General features: G+C 48.5%; 1 protein-coding gene across 1 annotated transcript; it reads left to right on the top strand.

Moving 5' to 3' along the window:
- Positions 1 to 997: 997 nt before the first annotated feature.
- LOC116969080 (zinc finger protein 239-like) lies at positions 998 to 2,999 on the top strand. The gene is made up of 3 exons (XM_033016027.1): positions 998 to 1,593; positions 1,678 to 1,839; positions 2,987 to 2,999. Exons 1-3 carry the CDS (start codon positions 1,130 to 1,132, stop codon positions 2,997 to 2,999), a joined length of 639 nt encoding a protein of 212 aa, XP_032871918.1. The 5' UTR covers positions 998 to 1,129.
- Positions 3,000 to 16,826: the final 13,827 nt, after the last annotated feature.

Raw genomic sequence — 16,826 nt, 5'->3', positions numbered from 1 at the left:
AGAGCCCTATCTAGCTCTCTCTTGAAAGTATCCACAGAACCGGCCTCTGAGGCAGAGAGGTCCACAAACTCACAACTCTGTGAGGGGTCCAAATGACAATAAATTGAATTGAATTGAATTGAATTGAATTGAATTGAAATTGAAAAAGTGTTTCCATGTCTCTGTTCTAAATGGCTTACCCCTTATTCTTAAACTGTGTGGCCCCCGGTTCTGGACTCCCCCATCATCGGGAACATGTTTCCTGCCTCTAGCATGTCCAAACCCTTAACAATCTTATATGGTTCAATAAGATCCCATCTCATCCTTCTAAACTCCAGAGTGTACAAGCCCAGCCGCTCCATTCTCTCAGCATATGACAGTCCCCCACATCCCGGGAATTAACCTGGTGAACCTACGCTGCTCTCCCTCAATAGCAAGAATGTCCTTCCTCAAATTAGGGGACCAAAACTGCACACAAAACTCCAGGTGTGGTCTCATTAGGAATCTGAACTCTGAGCCTTGCGGAATGGGTAGAGCCGAGGGATCTAGGAGTGCGGGTACGAGTTGGGCCGAAGGGCCCTGTTTCCAACACTGTATCACTCCATGACTCTATGACAAAGTGCTGGAGTAACTCAGCGGATCAGGCAGCATCTGTGGAGAAGATAGACACAAAGTGCTGGAGTAACTCAGCAGGTCAGCCAGCATCTGTGGAGAGAAGGAATGGGTGGCGTTTTGGGTCGACACCCTTCTTTGGTTTAGTTTAATTTAGAGATGCAGCGCGGCAACAACAGATCTTTTGGCCCATGGGGTCCGCGCCGACCAGCGATCACCCCGTACACTAGCACTATCCTACGCACATTGGGGACAATTTAGCTATTTTGTGGAGGCCAATTAATTTACAACTGTACCGCTGCGCCAGTGTGCAGCGCGGAATTATATAATGGTTTCCTCCGCCATAAACGCACCCAATATGTGCTAGGAATGTCCTGTTTGCCAGCTTGTTGACCCTCAGTGTTCCCCTCCTGCAGGGTTTAGGAGCCGTTGCTGTGGACGGAGAGACAGGAACGTGAGCGGCCATTGAGGGCGGCCAGGGTGCCGGTGAGCCCCCATCTGCACGGTGTGCGGGCCGGGCTTCAAGGGCTGATCTTCGATGGAGGACAACATGACGGGGCACAACAAGGAGAAGCGTTATGAGTGCGACGTGTGTGGCAAGGTCTGGCAGTACCCGAGCAAGCTGGAGGCCCACCGGCGGGTGCACATGATAGAACGCCCCTTCAACTGCATAGAGTGCGGCAAGAGCTTCAAGAGGGCGGATGTGCTGAAGGCCCACCGGTGGGTGCACACGGGCGAGAAGCCCTATGGCTGCTCTACATGCGGCGAGAGCTTTACCCAGTTGTCGAGGCTGCGGGAGCACCAGCGGGTGCACAGCAGTGAGCGGCCCTTCACCTGCTCCGACTGCGGCAAAGGCTTCAAGTCGTCCAAGGATCTGAAGGGGCATAGCCGCGTGCACACCGGGGAACGCCCCTACACATGCAGCGACTGCGGCAAGGGCTTCACCCAGTCTAGTCACCTGCTGGTGCACCAGCGCACCCACACCAACGAGCGCCCCTACACATGTGCCCAGAGCGGCAAGGACTTCACCCAATCCGGCAACCTGGTGCTGCATCAGCTCACCCATACCGGCGAGCACCTCTTCACCTGCACGCAGTTCGGCAAAGGCTTCACCCATTCCAGCAACTTGCTGAGGCACCAGCGCACCCACACCGGGGAGCGCCCCTTCACCTGCGCTCAGTGCGGCAAGGGCTTCACCCACTCCAGCAACTTGCTGAGGCACCAGCACACCCACACCGGGGAGCGCCCCTACACTTGCGTCCAGTGCGGCAAGGGCTTCACCCGCTCAGACCGCCTGCTGTATCACCAGCGCACCCACACCGGCGAGCGTCCCTTTACCTGTGCCCAGTGCGGCAAGAGCTTCACCCAGTCCAGGAGCCTGCAGCAGCACCAGCACACCCACACCGGCGAGCGCCCCTACACCTGCGCCCATTGCGGCAAGGGCTTCACCCGCTCCACCTATCTGCTGTCCCACCAGCGGGTGCACGCCGGCGACCGTCCCGTCCCCAGCCCGGTGTGTGGAGAGCGCTTTGCCATGGCCTCCCACGCCCTCCCTCACCAGCACGTGCACACCAGTGGCCAGCCCTACGACTGCCCGTGCTGTGGTGAGGAGTTTGACAGCTCGCGGGGGTTGCGGCAGCACCGGCGGACTCACGTCGGCCGCTCTCACTGTGACAAGAGAGCACGGGGCTGCGGGAGCACCAGCGGATACACACAGGAGAGAGACCCTTTGTGTGCGCTGAGTGTGGCGAGGGTTTCACCCGCCTTGACCACCTGCTGGACCACTGACGAGTCCACACCGGCCAGCGCCCTTTCATCTACCCTCTCTGCAGCAAGACCTTTGCCCGCTCCTCCAGCCTGCTGGCACACCGCCACGTGGATAGATAGGCGCTGTTTAAGTAGACACAAAAGGCGGGAAGAAATGGATAATGTTTCAGGGTCGAGACCCCATCTTCAGTGTTGACCCGATATGTCACCCATTCCTTGTCTCCAGAGATGCTGCCTGTTCTGCTGAGTTACTCCTGTACTCTGTGAATGTCACCGATCTATGTTCTCCACAGATGCTGCCTGACCCGCTGAGTTTCTCCAGCACTCTGTTAGTTATAAAGTGATACAGTGTGGAAACAGGCCCTTCGGCCCAACTTGCCCACATTGACCAACATGTCCCAGCTACACTAGTCCCACCTGCCTGTGTTTGGTCCATATCCCTCCAAACTTGTCCTATCTATGTAACTGTCTAACTGTTTCTTGGGATAGTCACAGCCTCAACTACCTCCTCTAACAGTTTTTTCCATACTCCCACCACCCTCTGTTTGAAAAGGTTACCCCTCAGTTTCCTTTTAAATCTTTTCCCCTTCACCTTGAACCCATGTCCTCTGGTCCTCGATTCCCCCAGTCTGGGCAAGTGATTCTGTGCATCTCACTAAATTGTGCTCTATGCAAGATTCCAGAATCTGCAGTTTCTTGTGTCTCCCTCACCTGTATCCACCTATCACTTCTGAAGAAGGGACTCAGCCTGAAACTTCTCCCATTCCTTTTCTCTAGAGATGCTGCCTGTCCCGCTGTTACTCCAGCATTCTGTATCCACCTATCACTTTCTAGGCTTTGTCCAGCCCCCAACTCGCTTTTCCAGCTTCCTCCCCCCACCCTCTCCACTCAGTCTGAAGAAGGGTCCTGACTCAAAATGTCGTCTGTCCATTCCCTCTAAAGCGGTGGAGGGACTCAGTACGTCAGGCGGCATCTGTAGAGGGAAGGCAATCTAAGGTGACCACTCCCACCTCTCCCTTTCTCCACCCCCCACAACAAGCAGTCTGAAGAAGGGTCCTGACCTAGAATGTTGCCTGTCCATGCTCTCCAGAGGTGCAAGTTACTCCAGGAGATTGTGTCTCTTTTTGTAAACCAGCATCTCCTGTTCCTGTATCTAGACTAGGCGTAAATTTCACCCTTCACTTGTGCTCAGTCCGTCAAGGCCTGCTGGATCTCCCGGTTGCCAAGCAATTTAACTCCCCTTCCCACTCCCACACTGATCTTTCTGTCCTGGGCCTCCTCCATTGCCAGAGTGAGGTGACACACAAACTGGAGGGACAGCACCTCACAGCTTACAGACCAGACATGAACACAGAATTCTCCAATTTGAGGAGACTCCCCTCATCCAAATGAAATCCTGGAGCCTGTCCCGACCCCAACTCTATTTTCCTGCTTCCCCCCCCCCCCCCCAACTCCATGAGTCCATAGAAATGTTCAGACCCGACACGTTGCCTGGCCATTCCCCTCCAAAGTGCCGGTAGAACTCAGCAGGACAGCCATCCGTGGTGGGAGACGGATGGAGAAGTGTTCCTAATACAAGCCCTCCTTAGCCCTGTCGAGGAGCAGACAAGCAACAGTACCAGCATCTTCTCATTCATAATGTACCCAAGTGAATATGCAAAAGTGAGCCAAGCTGCACACAGCCGACTGCTCACAGTACCAGCTGGCTGCCACTGGCCCAAACACTTAAAAGCATTTTAAAGTGTGTTTTTTTTTTAATAAAGTCTTAACATATTTGTGCCTTGCCTAACAAATAAAGCAAGTTTTTCCTGACCTGACTGTGTTCTTCAGAATTCTTCAGAATTCATGTTGTGTTATCAATAATGAAAGAAAATGCCAGCCTTCTCAGGAAATGATGATGATGGCGGGACTGACATATGTTGAAAGAATTGGTTGACTGGGTTTGTATTCACTGGAATTCAGAAGGATGTGGGAATCTTATAGAATCGTATAAAATTAGTGAGAGATTGGACAGGGTAGATGCAGGAAACATGTTCCCCATGTTGGGGGAGTACAGAACTGTTATCCGTTTCTTTAGAAAAGATTTAACATTTTTAAATAGCCGGTGTCCAAAAACATTCACACAAGAATTCACAATATAGCATCATTTTTAAATCTCATTGTCGTGGATTTATGGGCCAAATAGAAGGAATTTAGTGTTTAATTCCTGTAAATGAATGGCCATTATTTTGGTGACTGGCTATTTTACCCCCACTTGCCTTTATCTAAGCAGGTTTATTGCACGACATTGAACAGCCAGACTTGCCTTCTCCCTGGTCAGCTCCTGTACAAACTGCTCTGGGAATCCACGAGGGATGGAGACAGGCAGACAGACACTCCACAAACTCCTCGTCCACTTGACCTTGTTCTCCTGTCCCGCCTTCCGCCCCGCTCTTAACGTTACCGCTCGCGGAGGGCAGCGACGTCATTTCCGGGCTGGTGCCCCTCTCTCCCCCCCCCCCCCCCGGGCCCCACAGCTGTATTACACTCGCTCCCAGGCCCCGCAACTGTATTACACTCGCTCCCGGGCCCCGCAACTGTATTACACTCGCTCCCGGGCCCCGCAACTGTATTACACTCGCTCCCGGGCCCCGCAAATGTATTACACTCGCTCCCGGGCCCCGCAACTGTATTACACTCGCTCCCGAGCCCCGCAACTGTAATACACTCGCTCCCGGGCCCCGCAACTGTATTACACTCGCTCCCGGGCCCCGCAACTGTATTACACTCGCTCCCAGGCCCCGCAAATGTATTACACTCGCTCCCGGGCCCCGCAACTGTATTACACTCGCTCCCGGGCCCCGCAACTGCAATTCACTTGCTCCCGGGCCCCGCAACTGTATTACACTCGCTCCCGGGCCCCGCAACTGTAATACACTCGCTCCCGGGCCCCGAAACTGTATTACACTCGCTCCCGGGACCCGCAACTGTAATACACTCGCTCCCGGGCTCCGCAACTGTATTACACTCGCTCCCGGGCCCCGCAACTGTAATACACTCGCTCCCGGGCCCCGCAACTGTAATACACTCGCTCCCGGGCCACGCAACTGTATTACACTCGCTCCCGGGCCCCCCAACTGTATTACACGCGCTCCCGGGCCCCGCAACTGTATTACACTCGCTCCCGGGCCCCGCAACTGTATTACACTCGCTCCCGGGCCCCGCAACTGTATTACACTCGCTCCCGGGCCACGGAACTGTATTACACTCGCTCCCGGGCCCCGCAACTGTATTACACTCGCTCCCGGGCCCCGCAACTGTATTACACTCGCTCCCGGGCCCCGCAACTGTATTACACACGCTCCCGGGACCCGCAACTGTAATACACTCGCTCCCGGGCCCCACAACTGTAATACACTCGCTCCCGGGCCCCACAACTGTATTACACTCGCTCCCGGGCCCCACAACTGTATTACACTCGCTCCCGGGCCCCGCAACTGTATTACACACGCTCCCGGGACCCGCAACTGTATTACCGATGAACTGAACGAGTTCTACGCACGGTTTGAGGTTAAAAACCTTGTTGGACCGTTGGAGCGAGTGGGGGAGGGTCGGGGCTTTTATACCAAGGTCTGTAACGTTCCACACTCCATAGGGAGGGTTCTGGCGGAAGCCGCTGATTGGCGGAAGCAGACTAGAGGAAGCAGCTGATTGGGTGCAACCTCAGGTTAGCATTTCTGCTTTCTGGTTAAAGGTACAGTGGGCTAAAGGTACAGTGAGCCAAGGGTACAGTGGGCTAAAGGTACAGTGCATTAGTAAAGGTACAGTGAGCTAAAGGTACAGTGGGCTAAAGGTACAGTGCATTAGTAAAGGTACAGTGAGCTAAGGGTACAGTGGGCTAAAGGTACAGTGCTTTTTTGTTTATATAATAAAGGTTCAGTTTAAAGGGCAAGAGGGAGCAGCTGTTTGTGTCAGATACCTGCTGATTTCTCCCAGCAGTTTCTATTGTATTATACTGGTATCGGATCCAGGGTAAGGCGGGAGAATGACAGCCAGAGCAGTGTACTGTTCTGGATGTCAGATGTGGGAGGTCATGGTGTCAGATGGCCCTCCAGACGTCCACATCTGCACCAGGTGCAGAGAGATGGGACTCCTAAGGGACCGTATTAGGTTCCTGGAGCAGCAGCTCGATGACCTCTGTCTGGTCGGGGAGAGTGACGAGGTCATAGAGGGGAGTTATAGGGAGGTGGTCACTCCAACACCACGGGAGAGAGACATGTGGGTCACGCTAAGGAAGGGCAAGGGGCAGAGGCAGGAACGAGGGAGTACTCCAATGTCGGTACACCTTGCAAATAAGTACTCCTGTTTGAGTACGGATGAGGATGACAGCCTACCCGGGGGTAGCAACAGCGGACGGGCCTCCAGCACAGAGACCGGCCCTGTTGCTCCGAAAGGTAGGGAAAAAAAGAAGAGGGCAATAGTAATTGGGGACTCTATTGTTAGGGGGTCGGATAGGCGTTTCTGTGGACGCAGTCGGGAGACCAGGATGGTGGTCTGCCTCCCTGGTGCCAAGGTCTCGGACGTGTCTCAACGCGTCCAAGATATCCTGAAATCAGAGGGAGAGGAGCCTGAGGTAGTGGTACATATTGGTACAAATGACAAAGGTAAAAAAAGTGAAGAGGTCCTGAAGGGAGGATTCACGGTGTTGGGAGGAGAGTTAAGGAAAAGGACCAAAAAGGTAACAATCTCAGGATTACTGCCTGTACCACGCGACAGTGAGAGTAGGAATGGAGCGAGGTGGAGGATAAATGCGTGGCTGAAAGACTGGTGCAGAGGGCAGGGATTCAAGTTTCTGGATCATTGGGACTTCTTTTGGGGAAGGTGGGACCTGTACAGAAAGGATGGGTTGCACTTGAACCCGAGGGGGACCAACATCCTGGCGGGGAAATTTGCAAAGGTCACTGGGGAGACTTTAAACTAGAATGGTTGGGGCGAGGGACTCAAATAGAGAAAGCTAGTAGACAGAATGGGAGGCAGGAAGCAGAAAAGGGAAGCACTCGGACACAAGAGGAGAAAGAAAAAAAAGAAAATAAACAGAGAAGAAGAGACGGGGGGTTTCTTAAATGTGCATATTTTAATGCTAGGAGCATTGTAAGAAAGGTGGATGAGCTTAGAGTCTGGATAGACACCTGGAAGTATGATGTTGTGGCGATCAGTGAAACATGGTTGCAGGAGGGCTGTGATTGGAAACTAAATATTCCAGGATTTCGTTGCTTCAGGTGTGATAGAATTGGAGGGGCAAGAGGTGGAGGTGTTGCATTGCTAGTCAGGGAAGATATTACAGCAGTGCTTTGGCAGGATAGATTGGAGGGCTCATCTAGGGAGGCTATTTGGGTGGAACTGAGAAGTGGGAAAGGTGTAGCAACACGTATAGGGGTGTATTATAGACCGCCAAATGGGGAACGAGAATTGGAAGAGCAAATATGTAAGGAGATAGCAGATATTAGTAGTAAGCACAAGGTAGTGATTGTGGGAGATTTCAGCTTTCCACACATAGACTGGGAAACACATTCTGTAAATGGGCTGGATGGTTTGGAGTTTGTAAAATGTGTGCAGGATAGTTTTTTTGCAGCAATACATAGAGGTACCTACTAGATGAGGGGCAGTGCTGGACCTCCTGTTAGGAAATAGGACGGGATAGGTGGCGGAGGTATGCGTTGGGGAGCACTTCGGGTCCAGTGATCACAATACCATTAGTTTCAATATAATTATGGAGAAGGTCAGAACTGGACCTAGGGTTGAGATATTTGATTGGAGAAAGGCTAACTTTGATGAGATGCGAGATGATTTAAAAGGAGTGGACTGGGACATTTTGTTTTATGGGAAAGATGTAGAAGAGAAATGGTGGACATTTAAAGGGGACATTTTAAGAGTACAGAATCTTTATGTTCCTGTTCGGTTGAAAGGAAACAGTAAAAATTGGAAAGAGCCCTGGTTTTCAAGGGAAATTGGACATCTTGTTCGGAAAAAGAGGGAGATCTACAATAATTATAGGCAGCATGAAGTAAATGAGGTGCTTGTGGAGTATAAGGAATGTAAAAAGAATCTTAAGAAAGAAATTAGAAAAGCTAAAAGAAGATATGAGGTTGCTTTGGCAAGTAAGGTGAAAGTAAATCCAAAGGGTTTCTACAGCTATATTAATAGCAAAAGGATAACGAGGGATAAAATTGGTCCATTGGAGAAACAGAGTGGGCAGGTATCTGCAGAGCCAAAAGAGATGGGGGAGATATTGAACAATTTCTTTTCTTCGGTATTCACCAAGGAGAAGGATATTGAATTATGTGAGGTAAGGGAAACGAGTAGAGTAGTTATGGATACTATGAGTTTCAAAGTAAAAGAAGTACTGACACTTTTGAAAAATATAAAAGTGGATAAGTCTCCAGGTCATGACAGGATATTCCCTAGGACATTGAGGGAAGTTAGTGTAGAAATAGCCGGGGCTATGACAGAAATATTTCAAATGTCATTAGAAACGGGAATAGTCCCCGAGGATTGGCGTACTGCGCATGTTGTTCCATTGTTTAAAAAGGGTTCTAAGAGTAAACTAGCAATTATAGACCTGTTAGTTTGACTTCAGTGGTGGGCAAATTAATGGAAAAGATACTTAGAGATAATATATATAAGCATCTGGATAAACAGGGTCTGATTAGGAACAGTCAACATGGATTTGTGCCTGGAAGGTCATGTTTGACTAATCTTCTTGAATTTTTTGAAGAGGTTACTAGGGAAATTGACGAGGGTAAAGCAGTGGATGTTGTCTATATGGACTTTAGTAAGGCCTTTGACAAGGTTCCTCATGGAAGGTTGGTTAAGAAGGTTAAACTGTTGGGTATAAATGCAGGAATAGCAAGATGGATTCAGCAGTGGCTGAATGGGAGAAGCCAGAGGGTAATGGTGGATGGCTGTTTGTCGGGTTGGAGGCAGGTGACTAGTGTGGTGCCTCAGGGATCTGTGTTGGGTCCTTTGTTGTTTGTCATGTACATCAATGATCTGGATGAAGGGGTGGTAAATTGGATTAGTAAGTATGCAGATGATACCAAGATAGGGGGTGTTGTGGATAATGAAGAGGATTTCCAAAGTCTACAGAGTGATTTAGGCCATTTGGAAAAATGGGCTGAAAGATGGCAGATGGAGTTTAATGCTGATAAATGTGAGGTGTTACACCTTGGCAGGACAAATCAAAATAGGACGTACATGATAAATGGTAGGGAATTGAAGAATACTGTTGAACAGAGGGATCTGGGAATAACCGTGCATAGTTCCTTGAAGGTGGAATCTCATATAGATAGGGTGGTAAAGAAAGCTTTTGGTATGCTAGCCTTTATAAATCAGAGCATTGAGTATAGAAGCTGGGATGTAATGTTAAAATTGTACAAGGCATTGGTGAGACCAAATCTGGAGTATGGTGTACAATTTTGGTCGCCCAATTATAGGAAGGATGTCAACAAAATAGAGAGAGTACAGAGGAGATTTACTAGAATGTTGCCTGGGTTTCAACAACTAAGTTACAGAGATAGGTTGAATAAGTTAGGTCTTTATTCTCTGGAGCGCAGAAGGTTAAGGGGGGACTTGATAGAGGTCTTTAAAATGATGAAAGGGATAGACAGAGTTGATGTGATCAAGCTTTTCCCTTTGAGAATAGGGAAGATTCAAACAAGAGGACATGACTTCAGAATTAAGGGACAGAAGTTTAGGGGTAACATGAGGGGGAACTTCTTTACTCAGAGAGTGGTAGCGGTGTGGAATGAGCTTCCAGTGGAAGTGGTGGCGGCAGGTTTGTTGGTATCATTTAAGTATAAATTGGATAGGCATATGGATGAGAAGGGAATGGAGGGTTATGGTATGAGTGCAGGCAGGTGGGACTAAGGGGAAAAAAATTGTTCGGCACGGACTTGTAGGGCCGAGATGGCCTGTTTCCGTGCTGTAATTGTAATATGGTTATATGGTTATAACGTACACAACACATAGGACAGGAAAGAGAAATGATCTGCAAATAGAACTGCCATTGGCCAGGACAGATATTTGTAAGAACTCGTTCTTTGTAAGAACCGCAATTGAATGGAATAAACGCGACAACAATGTCGTCTAAACGTTTAAGAAGGAACTGCAGATGCTGGAAATTCGAAGGTAGACACAAAATGCTGGAGTAACTCAGCGGGTGAGGCAGCATCTATGGAGCGAAGGAATAGGTGACGATTCGGGTCGAGACCCTTCTTCAGACTCAAGAACCATTTCCTTCACTCCATAGATGCAGCCATACGCTGCGTTTCTCCAGCAGTTTGTCAAACAACAAGTCAACAAATCACCTTAACTGGACAATAGACAACAGGTGCAGGAGGAGGCCATTAGGCCCTTCGAGGCCATTCTTTTTTATTTCAATTTGTTTTTATTAGAAGTACGGTAAGTTACAATAATACAGAACACATATGTCTTAATACATTTTTTGTACCGCTTCATTTTTTGAGCTTTAAGAAAAAGATAGAAGTAAAGGAAGTAAGGAAAGTGCGCAAGAGTCGTGAAGGTGCAAGAGAGTGTTGAGAAAAGAAAGCCCCTTAGAAAAGAAGTTAGAGAAAGAAGTAAAGAAAGAAAGAAAGTAGACCCTAGAAAAGAAGGAAAAAGAAAGGAGAAACAATCGCTCTATTATAACATTAAACTCCGCAGAAAAGGGACTACCAACCAAGTCTGTTTTTGTTGTTTTACCCCCCCGTTGCCAGATCCTGGTACCTTTTATTTATTTATTTTTTAAATTACTATTGCACCTTATGCTTGTAATAGTTCCAGAAACGTAGACCACGTCTTTTGGAATTGGTCTGCGTTGCCTGCTAAGAGGAATCTCATCTCTTCCAGATGTAGTGTTTCAAACATATTTGATATCTACATTTTTATTGTTGGTGTGGGCGCATTTTTCCAGAATTTAAGTATGAGCTTTTTTCCCCATTATTAGCCCGTAATTGAGTAAATTCTTCTGAAACACGTTTAGTTCAGGGTTACCTTCCGATATTCCAAAAATGATCCATTCTGGTTTTGGTACCAGTTTTATTTTGGTACCAGCACCGCCATTCAATGTGATCATGGCTGATCATCCCCAATCAGGACCCCGTTCCTGCCTTCTCCCCATATCCCCTGACTCCGCTATCTTTAAGAGCCCTATCTAGCTCTCTCTTGAAATAAAACATCCAGAGAACCAGCCTCCGCCGCCTTCTGAGGCAAAACATCCCACACTCACAACTCTGGGTGGAAACGTTTCTCCTCATCTCAGTCCTAAATGGCCACAGATTCACAACTCTCTGGGTGGAAAAGTGTCTCCTCATCTCCGTTCTAAATGGCCGATGCCTTATTCTTAAACTGTGGCCCCTGGTTCTGGTCTCCCCCAACATAGGGAACATGTGTCCTGCCTCTAGCGTGTCCAAACCCTTAACAATCTTATACGTTTCAATAATTGAAATTGCTCTTTATTGTCATTATAACATGTAAACATGTACAACGAAATTAAAAATGCCAACCAGTCAATAAGATAACCTCTCATACTTCTAAACTCCAGAGTGTACAAGCACAGCTGCTCCATCCTCTCAGCATATGACAGTCCCGCCATCCCGGGAATAAACCTGGTGAACCTACGCTGCACTCCCTCAATATCAAGAATGTCCTTCCTCAAATTGGGAGACCAAAACTGCACACAATACTCCAGGTGTGGTCTCACTAGGGCCCTGTACAACTGCAGAAGGACCTGTTTGCCCCTATACTCAACTCCTTTTATTATGAAGGCCAACAGGACAAAACTGCACACAATACTCCAGGTGTGGTCTCACCAGGGATGGAGGGAGAGGGGCAGAGAGAGAGGGGGGGGGGAGAGGGAGAGAGAGAGAGAGAGAGAGAGAGAGAGAGAGAGAGAGAGGGATAGGGAGAGATGGGGGGAGAGAGGGGGGAGGAGAGGGGGGGGAGAGGGGGAAGAGGGGGAAGAGGGGGGAAGAGAGGGGGGAGGAGAGAGGGGGAGAGGGAGAGAGAGGGAGATGGAGGGAGAGAGAGGGAGAGAGTCCTAAATGGCCACAGATTCACAACTCTCTGGGTGGAAATGTTTCTCCTCGTCTCCGTTCTAAATGGCCAACGCCTTATTCTTAAACTGTGGCCCGTGTTTCTGGACTCCCCCAACATCGGGAACATGTTTCCTGCCTCTAGCGTGTCCAAACCCTTAACAATCTTATATGTGTCAATAAGATGCCCTCTCATCCTTCTAAACTCCAGAGTGTACAAGCCCAGCCGCTCCATTCTCTCAGCATATGACAGTCCCGCCATCCCGGGAATTAACCTGGTGAACCTACGCTGGGCTCCCTCAATACTAAGAATGTCCTTCCTCAAATTAGGAGACCAAAACTGCACACAATACTCCAGGTGTGGTCTCACCAGGGCCCTGTACAACTGCAGAAGGACATGTTTGCTCCTATACTCAACTCCTCTTGTTATGAAGGCCAACAGGCCAATACTGCACACAATACTTAGTGTGTGGTCTCACCAGGGATGGAGGGAGAAGGAGAGAGAGAGGGGGGCGTTAAAACTGCATTAACTGCGTTAAAACTTCCCTTAACTGCCTTCTGCTGCATTAAAGGGAATGCATGCATCACTGGCTGCATTGCTGCCTCTCTCGCTTTTGTCGGCGCTTTTATTCTCACCTGCTCTTCACAGCTGCATTCCCGCTCCACTTCCGGTTGAGTGACGAACCTCACGTCCACAAAGGCGCTTCCGGCGGGTGGGGGGAAGATTTAGAGCGGCGCACAAACGATGGCAAAGTGGGACGGCGGGTCTCAGGCGTCCGGGTGGAGGGTGAATCGCCCTGGTTTTGGTTCCGGGGTTGTTTTTTAGTGCATTGAGGGTGGGATGGAGAAGAAAAAGAAGGGGAAGGAGGGAATAGATAGAGGAGGGAATGAGTGTTGAAGAATGTTTGGGCGAGTTTTGAAACGTTTTCAGAAATCTTTTTGAAGAAAGTTCTGTACGAGTTCGAGAAATGAGGAGGAGGAGGAGATAGTTAGAGAGAAGAGAGAAGAGAGATAAGTATTCACCTCCCTCCCTCTCTGGCATCACTGTGGCCCAGCGGTAGAGTCGCCGCCTCACGGCACCAGAAACCCGGGTTCGATCACGACCTCGGGTGCTGTCTGTGCAGAGTTTGCATGTTCTCCCCGTGACCTGCGTGGGATTTCTCCGGGCGCTCCGGATTCCAACCACACACCAAATTTAAAAGATGTGCGGGTTTGTATGTTAATTGGCTTCTGGCAAATATTGTAAATTGTCCCCCTGTGTATGTGTGTAGGATAGTGTTAGTGTGCGGGGATCGCTGGTCGGCACGGACTCGGTGGGCCGAAGGGCCTGTTTCCGTGCTGTATCTCTAAACTAAACGAGACAAAACTGGTTGAAGAACATATTTCAAATATCGAGTTGTCCACAAAGTGTAAAAGATGTTTTCATTTTATTTGGAAAGGCCACTAAAGAAAACAGAGAAAGAGTTGAGTCTAGGAGCAAAGAGGTCCTTCTGCAGTTGTACAGGGCCCTAGTGAGACCACACATGGAGTATTGTGTACAGTATTGGCCTGTTGGGCTTCATAACAAGAGGAGTATAGGAGCAAAGAGGTCCTTCTGCAGTTGTACAGGGCCCTGGTGAGACCACACATGGAGTATTGTGTGCCCACACACACGCACGCCCTCCACGCCCGCATGCACGAACGCCACCACTCTGGAATTAACTAACGATTGAATTTAATAGGTGGTAGAGACAAATGCTGGAGAAACTCAGCGGGTGAGGCAGCATCTATGGAGCGAAGGAAATAGGCAACGTTTCGGGGCGGGACCCTTCTTCAGACGCCGGGGTCAAACTTGCAAATATGCTCCGAAAGTGAAAACTGCAATTCCTTGAAAATTCATCCCTCTCTCTCTCTCCTCTCTCTACTTTCCTACCCCTCCTCTCATTCTCTCGTCTCCGTCCCCTCTCTCTTCCCCTCTCTCTCTCCCCTCCATCTCTGTCCTCCCTCCCACTTCCCCCTCTACTCACTCAAATCTATTTTTCACTCAATTTATTTTCCTCCTCCCTCCCCCACTTCCTCCTCCCTCCCGCAGATCGGGGAAACATTTTTTCAGGTTCTTACTTTGCCGGAGATGTGATGAATATCCGGATCACATTCTCCGGGCGCTCTGCGACCTTCCATCGATGGAGCTGGAAGCCTCCTCGGACAGACGTGAGCCCCACCACGGGGCGTGGACTTAACATCGGAGCGGATCCCTTGCCTGGGATTGATCGCTCCCACCGCGGACTTACCATCAACAGCTCGCAGTCTCGGGAGAGGCTAGTCGTGAGCTCCAACGTCGTGGAAGGTTCGACCAACCCAGACGCGAGGTTCGATCGCCCGACGCGGGGAAGCTGACATCCCCCCGATGTGGGAGCTTGATCGCCTCGGCACGGAGGGACCAAAGGCCGCTGGCAGCGGGAGTCAAGATCGTCCCGTCAACTGAGGCTCGAGGCCCACGAACGAGGAAGAACAAAGGGAAGGATTGAACTTTATTTTGCCTTCCATCACAGTGAGGAATGTGCAGGAGTCACTGTGGTGGATGTTCATAGTAAAATGTGTTTATGGGTGATCTGTTACTTTTAATTGTATGACTGACCTGGCCAATAACACTCCTCGTATGTTGCAAAACGTACTTGGCAAATAAAGTGTGATTCTGATACATTTCTCATACCAGGGTTCGTATACTTGGAACAGCTATAAATTCAAGGACTTTCAAGGTCCAAAAATCCCATTTCCAAGAACCAAAATTCAGTAATCATTGATGGTTTATCGCAGACTTGTACATAAATTGCTTGGTATTGGATGATTTGAATCTGTACCAAATAACAGCAAGTTGGCTGCTCACCAGGTAAGATTTGATTGAAAACCATGTTTTGCACACCCCTGGTACAAAGAACACAGCAGAAAATTCAACTTTCAACTCAAAGTTCCTTCAAAGTTATGAACCATTGATATAGCTTGAAAAATTGCCAAATGTCCATTGGAATTTGGAATTGAGACCGTGTTTTCTGTTATGTACTTGTGTTCTCTCATATACAGGCACTAATATTCAGGGAAATCTGTGAAGGTGATCAGTCAATCCATTAGTCCATGTTGCACAGAATGAGACTAAACTACATAATAATTAATGACACACAAGATGGTTAATTTATCTATATTCTTCAACAGAGCGCTGATGGTCCATTTTCTCATCTCTTAGTTGGTCAATGTGAAACTATGATAATGGAAAACTTTGATTTTCAACCAGTCCCTGCAAACCTGTACTGTCCCTGCCTGCTTTAATGTCTCCACTATTGTCCCTGTACCCAAAAAGACAAGGATTGCTGGTGTTAAAGACTACAGGCCTGTCGCACTGACCTCCAGTCATCAGGCGTGAGACAGGAAAATAACTGGAAAATGGGAAGTGAGATTGGGGTCCAGAAAATGTTGGTAATTGCACCTAGAAATTACACCATTTTCTTGCCCATTTACCCTAAATCTATACTGTAATTTATTGTACCTTAAACTAACATATTTTACTTGCTTGTCACTTCTTAATTTACACAGAAAATGTGTGATAATCATACCTTAAATTGACACCAACTCCTTGCTTGTTTACACTTGTCATATTGAAAATATATATATTACACCTACACCTACTTGTAACATGATAGCTGTTCCTCGCTTGTTTACTCTAGTTAGAGAGACGTATCCTTTACACATGACATTGTTGATAATTATACCTTGATATGACACCATTTGCATGCATGTTTACCCGTAATTTATACTGTAATTTTGTTAAATTATACCTTACAACAGGGGCCTCCAAACTTTTCACCATGAGGGCCACATTATATATTTGGCACATTTTTGCTGGCCGTAGAAAAACATAAAGAAATGTCAGTTTTATAAATTTAATGAACTCACAAAAGAACTTAAGTAAAACAAATGGAAGAAATTCAAAAGATGACTTGTAGCCACCAATCAAGGTTAACGAACAAAATGCTAACGTTTATGCAACCACATTAATGGGAATGATGGACTGCTTTTGTGATTTCAAAATGTAATTGAAACCCTCAACTTGATAGCCTGGAGCAAAGTGACGTGTAAGTTCCCGCGCTCCCCAGTGTTGCAGTGCTCATTCTGTAGGTGCCGGAGTGTCAAACGGGCATCACTTCAGGTTTTGCTTGGGGGGGGGGGCAAGCTAGTCTCCCAAGAGGGTCAAACAAGACCCTCCCACACACACTTCCCCAGACCCACACACTTCACACATACACACCCTTACACACCTGAAAATACCCACACACTCTGACACATATTCACTCACCCCCACATACCCACACTTCCATTCACTCGCCCACACACACAATCACACCCTCACCCAAACACACATTCCCT

The sequence above is a fragment of the Amblyraja radiata genome, unplaced genomic scaffold (assembly GCF_010909765.2).
Source record: "Amblyraja radiata isolate CabotCenter1 unplaced genomic scaffold, sAmbRad1.1.pri S100, whole genome shotgun sequence".
Lineage (NCBI taxonomy): Eukaryota > Metazoa > Chordata > Chondrichthyes > Rajiformes > Rajidae > Amblyraja > Amblyraja radiata.
The sequence above is the reverse complement of the archived record's forward strand: the minus strand, read 5'-3'. Positions and strand labels throughout refer to the sequence as shown.